We start from the raw sequence: 22,256 nt of genomic DNA on the forward strand, positions 1-22,256 counted from the left end.
CAATAAGGCCATTCCACTGCCAATGTTTGTCTATGGAGAATGCATGGCTGTCAGCAACGGATGTGGCTGAAATAGCTGAATCTATTAATTTGAAGGGGTGTCCACATATTTTTGTACATATAGGTGTATTTGCATGAGATGTCTGAGATACTGTGCTTTTGTCTTGCTTTCCAACAACATGTAAAGACTGCATCACCCTATACTATACACACAAACAACATACCATTTCGTAAGCGTGTATGTTACATTGTCACACTCACATTATCTAAAAGCACTCAGTCAAGTTGTTTTCCTTTCTGGTGAAATGAAGAAGAAGGAAAGTATTTTTTGGAGAAGATTAGGGAAAGGGAAGTGAGAGCTGACAGTAAATTACGCCAGGATGACTTTGCTATCATTAGAGACCGACACATTAGCCTGGGTAGACTCTTGTGTCTGGTACACATTATATTTAGAAAGCCCTGCTGCACTTTGGTTATCTGATGTAACACCAGCCATTTTGTTCCAAAATACTCGTCACACATGGGCTATCACAGAGGTGATGTGGGAACACTGCTGTTTATAGCCTATTAGACCTGCAACACTGTCTTAGTAACAGAGCCACTTATCCACAAATTATTTGAGGGCTTTACTCTGGTCACAACCTGTCCAGGGGTTAACATCAGGCCAAAATATATTTACAATTGAATAGAGCTGAAGAAAAAAAAACATGTCCGTTGTGCTTCTAGGCCGAACTGACATCCAACATTCTGTTATGTACCATCTGTGACATCTCCAGCTGAGTGGAGGTTGCCGTGGGCGACTCCAAACCGCCCTGGGGGAGGGGCTTGCGGTTGAGTGTGGCAGTCAATCTTTTCCGGAACACCCTGCACAGGAACACATAGATCAGCGGGTCCAGACACACGTTAGTGGCAGACAGCCAGAGAGTGGTCTCCTTGGCAATGTAGAGTGCGTTTTGCGCCCGACAGTGGTTGTCTATGTTTCGGGTCTGGGTGAGAGTGTAGGGCACCCTGGCGAAATGAAAAGGGGCGAAACAAACAAAAAACACCCCCACCACCACAAAGACTTTGGCCTTTGTCCTGCGGCTGGCCGCTTTGGAGCCACTACGCGAGGCTTTGTAGGACTCGTAGACTTTCCGACTGATGAAGGTGTAACACAACAGCATCAGAGCTAGTGTTCCCCAAAACACCACCTGGGAAGAGGAGGAGAAAACTCCGTAAGGCATCAAACGTCATCATCAGAAAAGCTAAAGGAACATTTTTAATCACAAATAGGTGCTAAGTCCAGGCACTCGTGTGCTTTCGAAAGTTAAAAAGCTTTTAATGTCTTTGGCTAAGTCATTATTAAAATACACCAACGATTATCGGCCAACGCCTTCATCAGGGTGTCAACATGTAATCAGTATAAATGCAACAATTTCAATGATTTTACTGATATCATGTAAGGAAATCAGTCAATTGAAATAAGTTCATTTTCCCTAATCTATGGATTTCACATGACGGGGAGGGGCACAGCCTGGGAGGGCATAGGCCCACCCACTTGGGAGCCAGGCTCACCACCAGAATGAGTTTTTCCCCACAAAAGGGCTTTATTACAGACATAAATACTCCTCAGTTTCTTCAGCTGTCCGGGTGGCTGGTCTCAGATGATCCCGTAGGTGAAGAAGCCGGATGTGGAGGTCCTGGGCTGAGATTTAGCCAGAGATTTGAATGTTAATTTCTCTACCATAAACCGCCTCCACCATCCAACCGGCCTCACGACCCCAGACCACGTGTAACTATGCCAGCCCAGGACCTCAACATCCGGCTTCTTCACCTGCGGGATGTTCTGAGACCAACCTCCGGACAGCTGATGAAACTGTGGATTTGCACAACCGAAGAATTTCTGCACAAACTGTCAGAAACGGTCTCAGGGAAGCTCATCTGCATTCTCGTCGTCCTCACCAGGGTCTTGACTTGACTGCAGTTTAGGGTAGTAACTGACTTCAGTGGGAAAATGCTCACCTTGGATGTCCACTGGCATGCTGGAGAAGTGTGCTCTTCATGGGGGAATTCCGGTTTCAACTGTACCGGGTAGATGGCAGACAGCGTGTATGGCGTTGTGTGGGCGAGCGGTTTCCTGATGTCAACGTTGTGAAGAGAGTGCCTAATGGTGGCGGTGGGGTTATGGTATGGGCAGGCGTAAACTACGGACAATGAACACAAATGCATTTTATTGATGGCAATTTGAATGCACAGAAATACTGTGATGAGATCCTGAGGCCCATTGTTGTGCCATTCATCCGCCGCCATCACCTCATGTTTCAGCATGATAATGCACGGCCTCATGTCACAAGGATCTGTACACAATTCCTGGAAGCTGAAAATGTATCTTCTTCCATGGCCTGCATTCTCATCTGACATCTCACCCATTGAGCATGTTTGGGATGCTCTGGATCGACATGTACGACAGCGTGTTCCAGTTCCCTCCAATATCCAGCAACTTCACACAGCCATTGAAGAGGAGTGGAACAACATTCCACAGGCCACAATCAACAGCCTGATCAACTCTATGTGAAGGAGATGTGTCACACTGCATGAGGCAAGTGGTGGTCACACCAGATACTGATGCCCCTACTATATTTTTTAAGGTATCTGTGACCAACAGATGCATATCTGTATTCCCAGGCATGTGAAATCCATAGATTAGGGCCTAATGAATTTATTTAAATTGACTGATTTCTTATATGAACTGTAACTCAGTAAAATCTTAGAAATTGTTGCATGTTGTGTACAAGAATGTTGCCCATACTTGGCAGAAGTAGTTGAAGCCCTCGTGCCACAGCATGCCGGCCTGACCCTTCAGAGAGGTACACTTCAGCCGGCCACCAGAGAGCAACGGCGTGCGGTCACTCAGAATGACATTGGGCAGAGCCAGAGAAACCATCACAGCCCAGACGGCCGCACTCAAAGCCTGTCCCACTCCGACCCTCTGGAGGGCGCACTTCCCAAAGGGCCTGACTATCTTGAGGTAACGGTCCAGGCTGATGAGCCCCAGGAGCAGGATGCTGATGTACATGGTGGTGTAGAAGAGGACAGCAGAGTAGCGACAGTAGAACGCACGCAGACGCCAGGAGCCCACGTCGGCGTCCGCGAGGACCTTCACCGGGATGGACAGAGTCATCAGCAGGTCTGCCACCACCTGTTGACAGACAGGCCATCACATCAGTCATATTGTTAAACTATTCTTGACAGTCGGACAACTAAATTGGTTTATCACAGAAAATAAATTCTGGTTCCCTTACTACGTTTTTCAGGTAGACCACGAAGGTGGTGGTGCTACGGATGTTGAAGAAGATCCATGCAGCCAGGCAGTTGAGTACCAGCGCAAACAGGAAGAGGGCGCTGTAGAGACAGGGGAAGACCACCGCCGTCACACTGGTGTCACGCACACACTTCAGAGACAGGTTTGATTGGCTGCCGTTCATCCTCACGCCCAGAAGAACTTTAGAGAGAAACAGAGAATAAAAAGATTGAGTGAGCAGTGTATATTATATATATATATATATATATATATATATATATATATATATAGAGAGAGAGAGAGAGAGCGCGAGAGAGAGAGATTCAGTGTTAATTTACTCTATATTTAACACCCAGAAATATACTCTATATTTAACCTACGTCCTGTCTGTTTCCAACCATTGACAAGTAATATGCAGCACAATTAGAATGTACTTTTTCATAAGACCCTTCACAATGTATGTTTATAAAATATATTTAATATTAATTTGGACATTGTAAATACATCAAGTAGGTTAGTCCTCTGTACAGAGCGGTTCAATTTATGCCGATGATAGACAGTACATTTACTGTGTCAGTCGTTTCCTACAACCTCCATCTGTCTGTCTGTCTCTGTATCCGCTTGGTCTTCTGCTTTACATAAAGAGGCCAAACAGCTCAGAATCACATTCAGTGCAGTAACCGGTGCTATGGCAACCGGGGCACATTTTCAAAGTTGGATCCATTCAGGGGTTTGTAGACTGATACTCAGAAGACATGGATCCCTTTAAAATCATGTTTCTACAACTTGAGAGATTTGAGCCAAATTCCTGAAAATACACTTGATGTCCCTACACGAATCTGCATTCATTCAGTCTGATTTGGACAGCTCACGAAGAATGTGCTGTGACGTAGGCCATTAATTGAAAAAACTAAATTGAAATGCTTGAATATATACTCTTCCCTGTGACATTACAAAATATTCAATTGTTATGCAGAATTGTTATACACTGTCAAACATAATCATAAATTACAGTAAATGCATTAATGAAAATGTCCTTACCCTCCTTTGATTGAAGTTTTAATGTTGAAGATGTGAAATTCACAGGGAACACTCGATATGAAGAGACAAACTCAGTCTTCACTCAATATGTAAAAGTAAAATATCCAATTCAGCTGTTTTTTTCCCTTACAATCTTTCCAAGACTTAACAATTTCTCTTTATTTTCAATGGTCATATTGGTTTTCACACCGACCAACAAAACGGTCCATTTGAGCGTACTGTATGCATGTGTAATGGTATTTTCTGTAGGAGGTCTCTGGGTCTCTACATAGAGCTCGTGTGTGGCTGTGTCGTCACAATCCCAATGACTTTGCCAATGAGTGACTTTGCCAATGAGTGACTTTGCCTGTGTGAATGAGCCTGTACCTCCTCTCTTCCTGTTAAATTGTCCACTGAGAGGTTAGTACGGCATGGTGCCAGTCTCCCTGTGCCAGTGTGCGTCAGTTTCACTAGTTGGTGAGCGAGCGGCGAATGCAGCAGGCAGGACACACTTCCTGACCGTGATCTTAAGAGGCCCCCAGGGCCGCACCCCATCCACTCTCCCTGGCCTACTCCTCTCACCCATTTCTCTTTACTAAGTTCAAAGCCCTGTCTTAAGGATGCCAAACCAGAGCAAAGCGGCAGTGTAGTGGCGAGCATGCAGAAATCATTTGTCTCTGCTGATTGCTTACTGTCTTCAACTGTGTATCTGTGGGGCCATCTTATCTCCAGACAGGTTTGGATTGAATAGGGCCCAGAGTCCTCAGCACCCTGTCTACTACGTTGCATTGTAGTGTGCAGGGTAGTGTGCATGTTAGTAGTGTTAGGGGCGGCAGGTAGCCTAGTGGTTAGAGCGTTGGACTTGTAACCGAAAAGGTTGCAAGATTGAATCCCCGAGCTGACAAGGTAAAACTCTGTCGTTCTGTCCCTGAACAAGGCAGTTAACCCACTGTTCCTAGGCCGTCATTGAAAATAAGAATTTGTTCTTAACTGACTTGCCTCGTTAAATAAAGGTTAAACAAAAAAAATAATAATGAAAGTGTGCAGGGTAGTGTGCAGGGTAGTGTGCAGGGTAGTGTGCAGGGTAGTGTGCAGGGTAGTGTGCAGGGTAGTGTGCATGGTAGTATGCAGGGTAGTATGCAGGGTAGTGTGCAGGGTAGTGTGCATGGTAGTGTGCAGGGTAGTATGCAGGGTAGTGTGCAGGGTAGTGTGCATGGTAGTGTGCAGGGTAGTGTGCATGGTAGTGTGCAGGGTAGTGTGCAGGGTAGTATGCAGGGTAGTGTGCAGGGTAGTGTGCAGGGTAGTGTGCATGGTAGTGTGCAGGGTAGTGTGCAGGGTAGTGTGCATGGTGGTAGTGTGCATGGTGGTAGTGTGCAGGGTAGTGTGCAGGGTAGTGTGCATGGTAGTGGTGTGCATGGTGGTAGTGTGCAGGGTAATGGTGTGCATGGTGGTAGCGTGCATGGTAGTGTGCAGGGTAGTGTGCAGGGTAATGGTGTGCATGGTGGTAGTGTGCATGGTAGTGTGCAGGGTAATGGTGTGCAGGGTAGTGGTGTGCATGGTGGTAGTGTGCATGGTAGTGGTGTTCATGGTGGTGGTGTGCATGGTGGTGGTATGCATGGAGTGGTGTGCATGGTAGTGTGCATTGTAGTGTGCATGACAGCGTGCACACAATGCAGAGTCGGAGTAAGCATGCAACAGGCAGGATATCTCAATGCCTCGGTTTTCCTCTATTATAATTTGCTTGTGTGTGTGTGTGTGTGTGTGTGTGTGTGTGTGTGTGTGTGTGTGTGTGTGTGTGTGTGTGTGTGTGTGTGTGTGTGCGTGTGTGTGTTGTTGTGCTTCTGTGTTTCTTTGACTTGAAGGGTTTGTTCTGTTGTGTAATCTCTAAAACTCACCGTAATTCTGTGTAACATGCAGCTGAAACATGTGGCTGAGAGTTTAAGGGCTGAAACCTTTAGTGGAAAAAGTACCCAATCGTCATACTTTAGTAAAAGTAAAGATACCTTAATAGAAAATTACTCAAGAATGCGTGAAAGTCACCCAGTAAAATATTACTTGAGTAAAAGTCTAAAAGTATTTGCGTTTAAATATACTTAAGTATCAAAAGTAAAAGTATGAATCATTTCAAATTCCTTTTATTAAGCAAACCAGACGGCACAAGTGTTTGTGTTTTTTTAAATTCACGAATAGCCACTGGTAAACTCAGACATCACTCAGACATAATTTACAAACAAAGTATTTGTGTTTAGTGAGTCAGATCAGAGGCAGTAGGGATGACCAGGGATGTTCTCTTGATAATTGTGTGAATTGGACCATTTTCCTGTCCTGCTAAGCATTCAAAATGTAATGAGTACTTTTGGGTGTCAGGGAAAATGTATGGAGTAAAAAGTACATTCTTTTCTTTTGGAATGTAGCGAAGTAAAAGTTGTCAAATATATAAATAGTAAAGTAAAGTGCAGATACCCCAAAAACTACTTAACTAGTACTTTCACGTTTTTTTTCACTTAAGGACTTTATACCACTACTATGAGAAATGAGCTTGCTGAAGCTCGAGTTTTTTCCACCACTGTGATGTCGCTGCCATTTTATTTTGCTACACAGTTTAGTTATCAAATATCTGACTTCCTGTGTAATAGTGTTTTTTTAAATGTATTTTTTTAAAGAAGGCCAGAATGTGTAATGGAACCAGCAGTGAGTGACACTTCTTTCCTTGGAAATATCCAACAACTGTTTGTTACAAAACACGCAAAACCATAATGAGAATAGTTTCTCTAGCACTGAGGAACCTGTATGAAATAAAAGTCCAACTGACAAACTTCTATTATGGTCATTCATTGAAGTTATTGAAGGTTATTTACAGAAGTGCTTGAAAAGGTCAGTTGTGTGTTGTATATGAAATACCATTTACTATCACTACTATTATCATTGTTTTGATGGACTCAAGTGACTACAATGGCAAGTGCCGTTCTTAGGTTAGTCACGCCCTGATCTGTTTCACCTGTCTTTGTGATTGTCTCCTCCCACCTCCAGGTGTCTCCTGTTTTCCCCATTAGTCCCCGGTGTATTTATCACTGTGTTTCCTGTCCCTCTGTGCCAGTTTGTCTTGTTTTCCCCATTAGTCCCCGGTGTATTTATCCCTGTGTTTCCTGTCTCTCTGTGCCAGTTTGTCTTGTTTTGCCAAGTCAACCAGCGATTCTCCTAGCTCCTATTTTTTTCCCTAGACTCTCTTTTTTCCTAGCCCTCCTGGTTTTGACCCTTGCCTGCCCTAACACCGTATCCACCTGCCTGACCACTCTGCCTGCCCTAACACCGTATCCACCTGCCTGACCACTCTGCCTGTCCTAACCTCGAGCCTGCCTATCCCCTGGTACTGTTTGGACTCTGACCTGGTTTATGAACTCTCGCCTGTCCCCGACCTGCCTTTTGCCTACCCCTTTTGGTTTAATAAATATCGGAGCTCAACCATCTGTCTCCTGTGTCTGCATTTGGGTCTCGCCTTGTGCCCTTATAATAATCACCCACTCAAAAAGACAGCCAAAAGTTAGTTGAATTTTCAATGTGTTAATACTATGCTTTCAACTATCTAAAAGCACAACAAAGTTCAAATGCGAACACATTGTCAGATATTTTGTATTTATACATCAACTCAATGTGTTATCACTGTGCTTCATCTAATAGCACAACCCAATAACCTGGATTACAGTTGAGAATGAGATTACATTAAAGTATATGGTGCGATGTGATCGACGCTGTTCAATATTCTACACAGATTATTACAGCAGTTGTGAAGATCTCCACCGACCTGCGACCTTTGCACTCTATCTTGAACATACATGTTTTCTATTATTACATAAGAAGACATTTATAGTTACAATAACCTCAGTCGCCATGGATGTGTTACTGATTTTAAGGTGGAATAAATACTGTTAAATTAGTTTGTAAGATAGCCTTAATTTATTACTGCTCTTTACTGTATTGCACAAGGAATATTAAATTGTGTTTGGTTGTCAGTGCAACCAAATATCAACAATTGAAAGAAAATACAGCGGCCAAAAAAAGAATGTGAACCCTTTGGAATCAACTGAATTTCTGCATAAATTGATCATACAATTTGATCTGCTCTTCATCTAAGTCACAACAATAGACAACCACAGTCTGCTTAAACTAATAACACACCAATTATTGTATTTTTCTTGTCTATATTGAATACATCATTCAAACATTCACAGTGCAGGATGGAAAAAGTATGTGAACCCTGAGGGTAATGACTCCGAAAGCTAATTGGAGTCAGGAGTCAGCTGACCTGGAGTCCAATCAATGAGACGAGATTGGAGATGTTGGTTAGATCTGTCCAGCCCTATAAAAAACACTCACAAAATTTGAGTTTGCTATTCACAAGAAGCATTGCCTGATGTGAACCATGCCTCGAACAAAAGAGATCTCAGAAGACCTAATTGTTGACTTGCATAAAGGGTTACAAAAGTATCTCTAAAAGCCTTGATGTTCATTAGTCCACGGTAAGACAAATTGTCTATCAATGGAGAAAGTTCAGCACTTTTGCTACTCTCCCTAGGAGTGGCCGTCCTGCAAAAATGACTGCCAGAGCACAGCGCAGAATGCTCAATGAGGTTAAGAAGAATCCTAGAGTGTCAGCTAAAGACTTACAGAACATGCTAACATCTCTGTTGACGAGCCTACGATACGTGAAACACTAAACAAGAATGGTGTTCATGGGAGGACACTATGGAAGAAGCCACTGCTGTCCAAAAGTGCTGTTGGCAAAAAATTGAAACTACAGTTGAGTTGTTTGGAAGGAACACACAACACTATGTGTGGAGAAAAAAAAGGCACAGCACACCAACATCAAAACCTCATCCCAACTGTAAAGTATGGTGGAGGGAGCATTGTGGTTTGGGGCTGCTTTGCTGCCTCAGCGCCTGGACAGCTTGCTATCATCGACGGGAAAATGAATTCAAGTCTATCAAGACATTTTGCAGGAGAATGTAAGGCTATCTGTCTGCCAATTGAAGCTCAACAGAAGTTGGGTGATGCAACAGGACAACGACCAAAAACACAGAAGTAAATCAACAACAGAATGGCTTCAACAAAAGAAAATATACCTTCTGGAGTGGCCCACTTAGAGTCCTAACCTCAACCCAATGAAGACGCTGGCGCATGACCTCAAGAGAGCGGCTCACACGAGACATCCCAAGAATATTGCTGAACTGAAACAGTTTTGTGAAGAGGAATTGTCCAAAATTCCTCCTGACCGTTGTGCAGGTCTGATCCGCAACTACAGAAAACATTTGGTTGAGGTTATTGCTGCCAAAGGAGGGACAACCAGTTATTAAATCCAAGGGTTCACATACTTTTCCCACCTTGCACTGTGAATGTTTACACAGTGTTCAATAAAGACATGGAAACGTGTAATTGTTTGTGTGTGATTAGTTTAAGCAGACTGTGTTTGTCTATTGTTGTGACTTAGATCAGATCAAATTGTATGACCAATTTATGCAGAAATCTAGGTCATTTCAAAGGGTTTACCTACCTTTCCTTGACACCGTATATATTTTGTGCCACTTACTTAGTCTGGATTTAATTTCAGTTTGTCTACGAATTAAAAATTGTAACGTTGGATTCATGTCTCCATCTCCACCAAGAATCAAAGTTAAACAACAGGACGAAATCAACTTTATTTAAAGCTGCAATATGTACGTTTTTGTTTAACCCAATCTGTTCTATGTGCTCTATATCTGTGCGTCTTGTTCTTAAGTTTTGTTTTTGTGTCTTTTACTTTCGGTTTTGTACACCAGCTTCAAACAGCTGAAAACACAATATTTCTGGTGATGAAAAATACATGTTACAGCGGTTTAGATGGTACAATGATTCTCTACATTACAGTATACTCGCTTATTTTGTCACAAACTGAAATTAGGCTAAATATGATCAAATTTCAATCAAATGTATTTATAAAGCCCTTTTTACATCAGCCGATGTCACAAAGTGCTGTACAGAAACCCAGCCTAAAACCCCAAACAGCAAGGATTGCAAATGTAGAAGCACGGTGGCTAGGAAAAACTCTCTAGAAAGGCCAGAACCTAGGAAGAAACCTAGAGAGGAACCGGGCTCTGAGGGGTGGCCAGTCCTCTTCAGGCTGTGCCAGGTGGAGATTATAACAGAACATGGCCAAGATGTTCAAACGTTCATAGATGCCCAGCAGGATCAGAAAATAATAATCACAGTGGTTGTAGAGGGTGCAACAGGTCAGCACCTCAGGAGTAAATGTCAGTTGGCTTTTCATAGCCGATCATTCAGAGTATCTCTACCGCTCCTGCTGTCTCTAGAGAGTTGAAAACAGCAGGTCTGGGTTAGGTAGCACGTCCGGTGAACAGGTCAGGGTTCCATAGCCGCAGGTAGAACAGTTGAAACTGGAGCAGCAGCACGACCAGGTGGACTGGGGACAGCAAGGAGCCATCAGGCCAGGTAGTCCTGAGGCATGGTCCTAGGGCTCAGGTCCTCCAAGAGAAAGAAAGAAAGAGAGAGAATTAGAGAGAGCATAGAGGTTAAGGTTAAATTCACACAAGACACCGGATAAGACAGAAGAAATACTCTTGATATAACAGACTAACCCCCTATCCCCCTGACACATAAACTATTGCAGCATAAATACTGGAGGCTGAGACAAGAGGGGCCGGGAGACACTGTGGCCCCATCCGATGATACCCCCGGACAGGGCCAAACAGGCAGGATATGACCGCACTCACTTTGCCAAAGCACAGCCCCCACTCCTTACTATCCTGAGACAAGGCCGAGTATAGCCCACGAAGATCTCCCCCACGGCACAACCCAAGGGGGGGCGCCAACCTGGACAGGAAGATCACATCAGTGACTCAACCCACTCAAGTGACGCACCCCTCCTAGGGACGGTACTCAGCCCCTGTAATAGGGTTAGAGGCAGAGAATCCCAGTGGAGAGAGGGGAACCAGCCAGGCAGAGACAGCAAGGGTGGTTCGTTGCTCCAGTGCCTTTCCGTTCACCTTCACACTCCTGGGCCAGATTACACTCAATCATTGGACCTACTGAAGAGATGGAGCATGTTTGGGATGCTCTGGATCGACATGTACGACAGCATGTTCCAATTCCCTCCAATATCCAGCAACTTCACACAGCCATTGAAGAGGAGTGGAACAACATTCCACAGGCCACAATCAACAGCCTGATCAACTCTATGCGAAGGAGATGTGTCACACTGCATGAGGCAAGTGGTGGTCACACCAGATACTGATGCCCCTACTATATTTTTTTAAGGTATCTGTGACCAACAGATGCATATCTGTATTCCCAGTCATGTGAAATCCATAGATTAGGGCCTAATGAATTTATTTCAATTGACTGATTTCATATATGAACTGTAACTCAGTAAAATCTTAGAAATTGTTGCATGTTGTGTACAAGAATGTTGCTCATGCTTGGCAGAAGTAGTTGAAGCCCTCGTGCCACAGCATGCCGGCCTGACCCTTCAGAGATGTACACTTCAGCCGGCCACCAGAGAGCAACGGTGTGCGGTCACTCAGAATGACATTGGGCAGAGCCAGAGAAACCATCACAGCCCAGACGGCCGCACTCAAAGAGGAAGAGGGCACTGTAGAGACAGGGGAAGACCACCGCCGTCACACTGGTGTCACGCACACACTTCAGAGACAGGTTTGATTGGCTGCCGTTCATCCTCACGCCCAGAAGTACTTTAGAGAGAAACAGAGAATAAAAAGATTGAGTGAGCAGTGTCCTCAGCACCCTGTCTACTTTGTTGCATTGTAGTGTGCATGGTAGTGTGCATGGTAGTAGTGTTAGGGGCGCTCTAACCCACTGTAGCCTAGTGGTTAGAGCGTTGGACTTGTAACCGAAAAGGTTGCAAGATTGAATCCCAGAGCTGACAAGATAAAAATCTGTCGTTCTGTCCCTGAACAAGGCAGTTAACCCACTGTTCCTAGACCGTCATTGTAAATAAGAATTTGTTCTTAACTGACTTGCCTCGTTAAATAAAGGTTAAACAAAAAAAAAAATAATGAAAGTGTGCAGGGTAGTGTGCAGGGTAGTGTGCAGGGTAGTGTGCAGGGTAGTGTGCAGGGTAGTGTGCAGGGTAGTGTGCAGGGTAGTGTGCAGGGTAGTGTGCAGGGTAGTGTGCAGGGTAGTGTGCATGGTAGTGTGCATGGTAGTGTGCAGGGTAGTGTGCAGGGTAGTGTGCAGGGTAGTATGCAGGGTAGTGTGCAGGGTAGTGTGCAGGGTAGTGTGCAGGGTAGTGTGCAGGGTAGTGTGCAGGGTAGTGTGCAGGGTAGTGTGCATGGTAGTGTGCATGGTAGTGTGCAGGGTAGTGTGCAGGGTAGTGTGCAGGGTAGTGTGCAGGGTAGTATGCAGGGTATTGTGCATGGTAGTGTGCATGGTAGTATGCAGGGTAGTGTGAAGGGTAGTGTGCAGGGTAGTATGCAGGGTAGTGTGCAGGATAGTGTGCAGGGTAGTGTGCATGGTGGTAGTGTGCATGGTGGTAGTGTGCATGGTAGTGTGCAGGGTAGTGTGCACGGTAATGGTGTGCAGGGTAGTGTGCAGGGTAATGGTGTGCATGGTAGTGTGCAGGGTAGTGTGCATGGTAATGGTGTTCATGGTGGTGGTGTGCATGGAGTGGTGTGCATGGTATTGTGCATGGTAGTGTGCAGGGTAGTGTGCAGGGTAATGGTGTGCAGGGTAGTGGTGTGCATGGTAGTGTGCAGGGTAGTGTGCATGGTAGTGGTGTTCATGGTGGTGGTATGCATGGAGTGGTGTGCATGGTAGTGTGCATGGTAGTGTGCAGGGTAGTGGTGTTCATGGTGGTGGTGTGCATGGTGGTGGTGTTCATGTCGGTGGTATGCATGGAGAGGTGTGCATGGTAGTGGTGTTCATGGTGGTGGTGTTCATGGTGGTGGTATGCATGGAGTGGTGTGCATGGTAGTGTGCATTGTAGTGTGCATGACAGCGTGCACGCAATGTAGAGTCGGAGTAAGCATGCAACAGGCAGGATATCTCAATGCCTCGGTTTTCCTCTATTATAATTTGCTTGTGTGTTTGTGTGTGTGTGTGTGTGTGTGTGTGTGTGTGTGTGTGTGTGTGTGTGTGTGTGTGTGTGTGTGTGTTGTTGTGCTTCTGTGTTTCTTTGACTTGAAGGGTTTGTTCTGTTGTGTAATCTCTAAAACTCACCGTAATTCTGTGTAACATGCAGCTGAAACATGTGGCTGAGAGTTTAAGGGCTGAAACCTTTAGTGGAAAAAGTACCCAATCGTCATACTTTAGTAAAAGTAAAGATACCTTAATAGAAAATTACTCAAGAATGCGTGAAAGTCACCCAGTAAAATATTACTTGAGTAAAAGTCTAAAAGTATTTGGGTTTAAATATACTTAAGTATCAAAAGTAAAAGTATGAATCATTTCAAATTCCTTTTATTAAGCAAACCAGACGGCACAAGTGTTTGTGTTTTTTTAAATTCACGAATAGCCACTGGTAAACTCAGACATCACTCAGACATAATTTACAAACAAAGTATTTGTGTTTAGTGAGTCAGATCAGAGGCAGTAGGGATGACCAGGGATGTTCTCTTGATAATTGTGTGAATTGGACCATTTTCCTGTCCTGCTAAGCATTCAAAATGTAATGAGTACTTTTGGGTGTCAGGGAAAATGTATGGAGTAAAAAGTACATTCTTTTCTTTTGGAATGTAGCGAAGTAAAAGTTGTCAAATATATAAATAGTAAAGTAAAGTGCAGATACCCCAAAAACTACTTAACTAGTACTTTCACGTTTTTTTTCACTTAAGGACTTTATACCACTACTATGAGAAATGAGCTTGCTGAAGCTCGAGTTTTTTCCACCACTGTGATGTCGCTGCCATTTTATTTTGCTACACAGTTTAGTTATCAAATATCTGACTTCCTGTGTAATAGTGTTTTTTTAAATGTATTTTTTTAAAGAAGGCCAGAATGTGTAATGGAACCAGCAGTGAGTGACACTTCTTTCCTTGGAAATATCCAACAACTGTTTGTTACAAAACACGCAAAACCATAATGAGAATAGTTTCTCTAGCACTGAGGAACCTGTATGAAATAAAAGTCCAACTGACAAACTTCTATTATGGTCATTCATTGAAGTTATTGAAGGTTATTTACAGAAGTGCTTGAAAAGGTCAGTTGTGTGTTGTATATGAAATACCATTTACTATCACTACTATTATCATTGTTTTGATGGACTCAAGTGACTACAATGGCAAGTGCCGTTCTTAGGTTAGTCACGCCCTGATCTGTTTCACCTGTCTTTGTGATTGTCTCCTCCCACCTCCAGGTGTCTCCTGTTTTCCCCATTAGTCCCCGGTGTATTTATCACTGTGTTTCCTGTCCCTCTGTGCCAGTTTGTCTTGTTTTCCCCATTAGTCCCCGGTGTATTTATCCCTGTGTTTCCTGTCTCTCTGTGCCAGTTTGTCTTGTTTTGCCAAGTCAACCAGCGATTCTCCTAGCTCCTATTTTTTTCCCTAGACTCTCTTTTTTCCTAGCCCTCCTGGTTTTGACCCTTGCCTGCCCTAACACCGTATCCACCTGCCTGACCACTCTGCCTGCCCTAACACCGTATCCACCTGCCTGACCACTCTGCCTGTCCTAACCTCGAGCCTGCCTATCCCCTGGTACTGTTTGGACTCTGACCTGGTTTATGAACTCTCGCCTGTCCCCGACCTGCCTTTTGCCTACCCCTTTTGGTTTAATAAATATCGGAGCTCAACCATCTGTCTCCTGTGTCTGCATTTGGGTCTCGCCTTGTGCCCTTATAATAATCACCCACTCAAAAAGACAGCCAAAAGTTAGTTGAATTTTCAATGTGTTAATACTATGCTTTCAACTATCTAAAAGCACAACAAAGTTCAAATGCGAACACATTGTCAGATATTTTGTATTTATACATCAACTCAATGTGTTATCACATTGTTATCATCTAATAGCACAACCCAATAACCTGGATTACAGTTGAGAATGAGATTACATTAAAGTATATGGTGCGATGTGATCGACGCTGTTCAATATTCTACACAGATTATTACAGCAGTTGTGAAGATCTCCACCGACCTGCGACCTTTGCACTCTATCTTGAACATACATGTTTTCTATTATTACATAAGAAGACATTTATAGTTACAATAACCTCAGTCGCCATGGATGTGTTACTGATTTTAAGGTGGAATAAATACTGTTAAATTAGTTTGTAAGATAGTCTTAATTTATTACTGCTCTTTACTGTATTGCACAAGGAATATTAAATTGTGTTTGGTTGTCAGTGCAACCAAATATCAACAATTGAAAGAAAATACAGCGGCCAAAAAAAGAATGTGAACCCTTTGGAATCAACTGAATTTCTGCATAAATTGATCATACAATTTGATCTGCTCTTCATCTAAGTCACAACAATAGACAACCACAGTCTGCTTAAACTAATAACACACCAATTATTGTATTTTTCTTGTCTATATTGAATACATCATTCAAACATTCACAGTGCGGGATGGAAAAAGTATGTGAACCCCGAGGGTAATGACTCCGAAAGCTAATTGGAGTCAGGAGTCAGCTGACCTGGAGTCCAATCAATGAGACGAGATTGGAGATGTTGGTTAGATCTGTCCAGCCCTATAAAAAACACTCACAAAATTTGAGTTTGCTATTCACAAGAAGCATTGCCTGATGTGAACCATGCCTCGAACAAAAGAGATCTCAGAAGACCTAATTGTTGACTTGCATAAAGGGTTACAAAAGTATCTCTAAAAGCCTTGATGTTCATTAGTCCACGGTAAGACAAATTGTCTATCAATGGAGAAAGTTCAGCACTTTTGCTACTCTCCCTAGGAGTGGCCGTCCTGCAAAAATGACTGCCAGAGCACAGCGCAGAATGCTCAATGAGGTTAAGAAGAATCCTAGAGTGTCAGCTAAAGACTTACAGAACATGCTAACATCTCTGTTGACGAGCCTACGATACGTGAAACACTAAACAAGAATGGTGTTCATGGGAGGACACTATGGAAGAAGCCACTGCTGTCCAAAAGTGCTGTTGGCAAAAAATTGAAACTACAGTTGAGTTGTTTGGAAGGAACACACAACACTATGTGTGGAGAAAAAAAAGGCACAGCACACCAACATCAAAACCTCATCCCAACTGTAAAGTATGGTGGAGGGAGCATTGTGGTTTGGGGCTGCTTTGCTGCCTCAGCGCCTGGACAGCTTGCTATCATCGACGGGAAAATGAATTCAAGTCTATCAAGACATTTTGCAGGAGAATGTAAGGCTATCTGTCTGCCAATTGAAGCTCAACAGAAGTTGGGTGATGCAACAGGACAACGACCAAAAACACAGAAGTAAATCAACAACAGAATGGCTTCAACAAAAGAAAATATACCTTCTGGAGTGGCCCACTTAGAGTCCTAACCTCAACTCAATGAAGACGCTGGCGCATGACCTCAAGAGAGCGGCTCACACGAGACATCCCAAGAATATTGCTGAACTGAAACAGTTTTGTGAAGAGGAATTGTCCAAAATTCCTCCTGACCGTTGTGCAGGTCTGATCCGCAACTACAGAAAACATTTGGTTGAGGTTATTGCTGCCAAAGGAGGGACAACCAGTTATTAAATCCAAGGGTTCACATACTTTTCCCACCTTGCACTGTGAATGTTTACACAGTGTTCAATAAAGACATGGAAACGTGTAATTGTTTGTGTGTGATTAGTTTAAGCAGACTGTGTTTGTCTATTGTTGTGACTTAGATCAGATCAAATTGTATGACCAATTTATGCAGAAATCTAGGTCATTTCAAAGGGTTTACCTACCTTTCCTTGACACCGTATATATTTTGTGCCACTTACTTAGTCTGGATTTAATTTCAGTTTGTCTACGAATTAAAAATTGTAACGTTGGATTCATGTCTCCATCTCCACCAAGAATCAAAGTTAAACAACAGGACGAAATCAACTTTATTTAAAGCTGCAATATGTACGTTTTTGTTTAACCCAATCTGTTCTATGTGCTCTATATCTGTGCGTCTTGTTCTTAAGTTTTGTTTTTGTGTCTTTTACTTTCGGTTTTGTACACCAGCTTCAAACAGCTGAAAACACAATATTTCTGGTGATGAAAAATACATGTTACAGCGGTTTAGATGGTACAATGATTCTCTACATTACAGTATACTCGCTTATTTTGTCACAAACTGAAATTAGGCTAAATATGATCAAATTTCAATCAAATGTATTTATAAAGCCCTTTTTACATCAGCCGATGTCACAAAGTGCTGTACAGAAACCCAGCCTAAAACCCCAAACAGCAAGGATTGCAAATGTAGAAGCACGGTGGCTAGGAAAAACTCTCTAGAAAGGCCAGAACCTAGGAAGAAACCTAGAGAGGAACCGGGCTCTGAGGGGTGGCCAGTCCTCTTCAGGCTGTGCCAGGTGGAGATTATAACAGAACATGGCCAAGATGTTCAAACGTTCATAGATGCCCAGCAGGATCAGAAAATAATAATCACAGTGGTTGTAGAGGGTGCAACAGGTCAGCACCTCAGGAGTAAATGTCAGTTGGCTTTTCATAGCCGATCATTCAGAGTATCTCTACCGCTCCTGCTGTCTCTAGAGAGTTGAAAACAGCAGGTCTGGGTTAGGTAGCACGTCCGGTGAACAGGTCAGGGTTCCATAGCCGCAGGTAGAACAGTTGAAACTGGAGCAGCAGCACGACCAGGTGGACTGGGGACAGCAAGGAGCCATCAGGCCAGGTAGTCCTGAGGCATGGTCCTAGGGCTCAGGTCCTCCAAGAGAAAGAAAGAAAGAGAGAGAATTAGAGAGAGCATAGAGGTTAAGGTTAAATTCACACAAGACACCGGATAAGACAGAAGAAATACTCTTGATATAACAGACTAACCCCCTATCCCCCTGACACATAAACTATTGCAGCATAAATACTGGAGGCTGAGACAAGAGGGGCCGGGAGACACTGTGGCCCCATCCGATGATACCCCCGGACAGGGCCAAACAGGCAGGATATGACCGCACTCACTTTGCCAAAGCACAGCCCCCACTCCTTACTATCCTGAGACAAGGCCGAGTATAGCCCACGAAGATCTCCCCCACGGCACAACCCAAGGGGGGGCGCCAACCTGGACAGGAAGATCACATCAGTGACTCAACCCACTCAAGTGACGCACCCCTCCTAGGGACGGTACTCAGCCCCTGTAATAGGGTTAGAGGCAGAGAATCCCAGTGGAGAGAGGGGAACCAGCCAGGCAGAGACAGCAAGGGTGGTTCGTTGCTCCAGTGCCTTTCCGTTCACCTTCACACTCCTGGGCCAGATTACACTCAATCATTGGACCTACTGAAGAGATGGAGCATGTTTGGGATGCTCTGGATCGACATGTACGACAGCATGTTCCAATTCCCTCCAATATCCAGCAACTTCACACAGCCATTGAAGAGGAGTGGAACAACATTCCACAGGCCACAATCAACAGCCTGATCAACTCTATGCGAAGGAGATGTGTCACACTGCATGAGGCAAGTGGTGGTCACACCAGATACTGATGCCCCTACTATATTTTTTTAAGGTATCTGTGACCAACAGATGCATATCTGTATTCCCAGTCATGTGAAATCCATAGATTAGGGCCTAATGAATTTATTTCAATTGACTGATTTCATATATGAACTGTAACTCAGTAAAATCTTAGAAATTGTTGCATGTTGTGTACAAGAATGTTGCTCATGCTTGGCAGAAGTAGTTGAAGCCCTCGTGCCACAGCATGCCGGCCTGACCCTTCAGAGATGTACACTTCAGCCGGCCACCAGAGAGCAACGGTGTGCGGTCACTCAGAATGACATTGGGCAGAGCCAGAGAAACCATCACAGCCCAGACGGCCGCACTCAAAGAGGAAGAGGGCACTGTAGAGACAGGGGAAGACCACCGCCGTCACACTGGTGTCACGCACACACTTCAGAGACAGGTTTGATTGGCTGCCGTTCATCCTCACGCCCAGAAGTACTTTAGAGAGAAACAGAGAATAAAAAGATTGAGTGAGCAGTGTCCTCAGCACCCTGTCTACTTTGTTGCATTGTAGTGTGCATGGTAGTGTGCATGGTAGTAGTGTTAGGGGCGGCGGGTAGCCTAGTGGTTAGAGCGTTGGACTTGTAACCGAAAAGGTTGCAAGATTGAATCCCAGAGCTGACAAGATAAAAATCTGTCGTTCTGTCCCTGAACAAGGCAGTTAACCCACTGTTCCTAGACCGTCATTGTAAATAAGAATTTGTTCTTAACTGACTTGCCTCGTTAAATAAAGGTTAAACAAAAAAAATAATAATGAAAGTGTGCAGGGTAGTGTGCAGGGTAGTGTGCAGGGTAGTGTGCATGGTAGTGTGCAGGGTAGTGTGCAGGGTAGTGTGCAGGGTAGTGTGCAGGGTAGTGTGCAGGGTAGTGTGCATGGTAGTGTGCAGGGTAGTGTGCAGGGTAGTGTGCAGGGTAGTGTGCAGGGTAGTGTGCAGGGTAGTGTGCATGGTAGTGTGCATGGTAGTGTGCAGGGTAGTGTGCAGGGTAGTGTGCAGGGTAGTGTGCAGGGTAGTGTGCAGGGTAGTATGCAGGGTATTGTGCATGGTAGTGTGCATGGTAGTATGCAGGGTAGTGTGAAGGGTAGTGTGCAGGGTAGTATGCAGGGTAGTGTGCAGGATAGTGTGCAGGGTAGTGTGCATGGTGGTAGTGTGCATGGTGGTAGTGTGCATGGTAGTGTGCAGGGTAGTGTGCACGGTAATGGTGTGCAGGGTAGTGTGCAGGGTAATGGTGTGCATGGTAGTGTGCCGGATAGTGTGCATGGTAATGGTGTTCATGGTGGTGGTGTGCATGGAGTGGTGTGCATGGTATTGTGCATGGTAGTGTGCAGGGTAGTGTGCAGGGTAATGGTGTGCAGGGTAGTGGTGTGCATGGTAGTGTGCAGGGTAGTGTGCATGGTAGTGGTGTTCATGGTGGTGGTATGCATGGAGTGGTGTGCATGGTAGTGTGCATGGTAGTGTGCAGGGTAGTGTGCATGGTAGTGGTGTTCATGGTGGTGGTGTGCATGGTGGTGGTGTTCATGTCGGTGGTATGCATGGAGAGGTGTGCATGGTAGTGGTGTTCATGGTGGTGGTGTTCATGGTGGTGGTATGCATGGAGTGGTGTGCATGGTAGTGTGCATTGTAGTGTGCATGACAGCGTGCACGCAATGTAGAGTCGGAGTAAGCATGCAACAGGCAGGATATCTCAATGCCTCGGTTTTCCTCTATTATAATTTGCTTGTGTGTTTGTGTGTGTGTGTGTGTGTGTGTGTGTGTGTGTGTGTGTGTTGTTGTGCTTCTGTGTTTCTTTGACTTGAAGGGTTTGTTCTGTTGTGTAATCTCTAAAACTCACCATAATTCTGTGTAACATGCAGCTGAAACATGTGGCTGAGAGTTTAAGGGCTGAAACCTTTAGTGGAAAAAGTACCCAATCGTCATACTTTAGTAAAAGTAAAGATACCTTAATAGAAAATTACTCAAGAATGCGTGAAAGTCACCCAGTAAAATATTACTTGAGTAAAAGTCTAAAAGTATTTGGGTTTAAATATACTTAAGTATCAAAAGTAAAAGTATGAATCATTTCAAATTCCTTTTATTAAGCAAACCAGACGGCACAAGTGTTTGTGTTTTTTTAAATTCACGAATAGCCACTGGTAAACTCAGACATCACTCAGACATAATTTACAAACAAAGTATTTGTGTTTAGTGAGTCAGATCAGAGGCAGTAGGGATGACCAGGGATGTTCTCTTGATAAGTGTGTGAATTGGACCATTTTCCTGTCCTGCTAAGCATTCAAAATGTAATGAGTACTTTTGGGTGTCAGGGAAAATGTATGGAGTAAAAAGTACATTCTTTTCTTTTGGAATGTAGTGAAGTAAAAGTTGTCAAATATATAAATAGTAAAGTAAAGTGCAGATACCCCAAAAACTACTTAACTAGTACTTTCACGTTTTTTTTCACTTAAGGACTTTATACCACTACTATGAGAAATGAGCTTGCTGAAGCTCGAGTTTTTTCCACCACTGTGATGTCGCTGCCATTTTATTTTGCTACACAGTTTAGTTATCAAATATCTGACTTCCTGTGTAATAGTGTTTTTTTAAATGTATTTTTTTAAAGAAGGCCAGAATGTGTAATGGAACCAGCAGTGAGTGACACTTCTTTCCTTGGAAATATCCAACAACTGTTTGTTACAAAACACGCAAAACCATAATGAGAATAGTTTCTCTAGCACTGAGGAACCTGTATGAAATAAAAGTCCAACTGACAAACTTCTATTATGGTCATTCATTGAAGTTATTGAAGTTATTGAAGGTTATTTACAGAAGTGCTTGAAAAGGTCAGTTGTGTGTTGTATATGAAATACCATTTACTATCACTACTATTATCATTGTTTTGATGGACTCAAGTGACTACAATGGCAAGTGCCGTTCTTAGGTTAGTCACGTCCTGATCTGTTTCACCTGTCTTTGTGATTGTCTCCTCCCACCTCCAGGTGTCTCCTGTTTTCCCCATTAGTCCCCGGTGTATTTATCCCTGTGTTTCCTGTCCCTCTGTGCCAGTTTGTCTTGTTTTCCCCATTAGTCCCCGGTGTATTTATCCCTGTGTTTCCTGTCTCTCTGTGCCAGTTTGTCTTGTTTTGCCAAGTCAACCAACGGTTCTCCTAGCTCCTATATTTTTTTCCCAAGTCTCTGTTTTCTCCTAGCCCTCCTGGTTTTGACCCTTGCCTGCCCTAACACCGTTTCCACCTGCCTGACCACTCTGCCTGCCCTAACACCGTTTCCACCTGCCTGACCACTCTGCCTGCCCTAACACCGTATCCACATGCCTGACCACTCTG

General features: G+C 43.9%; 1 protein-coding gene across 1 annotated transcript; it reads right to left on the reverse strand.

The window, feature by feature from the left end:
- Window positions 1-24: 24 nt before the first annotated feature.
- LOC120018725 (P2Y purinoceptor 13-like) lies at window positions 25-4,602 on the reverse strand. Its single transcript, XM_038961927.1, has 4 exons — window positions 4,321-4,602; window positions 3,281-3,480; window positions 2,788-3,177; window positions 25-1,189 (listed from the first exon to the last, which is right to left on the reverse strand). Exons 2-4 carry the CDS (start codon window positions 3,461-3,463, stop codon window positions 722-724), a joined length of 1,041 nt encoding a protein of 346 aa, XP_038817855.1. The 5' UTR covers window positions 3,464-3,480; window positions 4,321-4,602; the 3' UTR covers window positions 25-721.
- Between the last annotated feature and the right edge of the window lie 17,654 nt (window positions 4,603-22,256).

Source organism: Salvelinus namaycush, chromosome 23 (assembly GCF_016432855.1).
Source record: "Salvelinus namaycush isolate Seneca chromosome 23, SaNama_1.0, whole genome shotgun sequence".
NCBI classification, from domain to species: domain Eukaryota; kingdom Metazoa; phylum Chordata; class Actinopteri; order Salmoniformes; family Salmonidae; genus Salvelinus; species Salvelinus namaycush.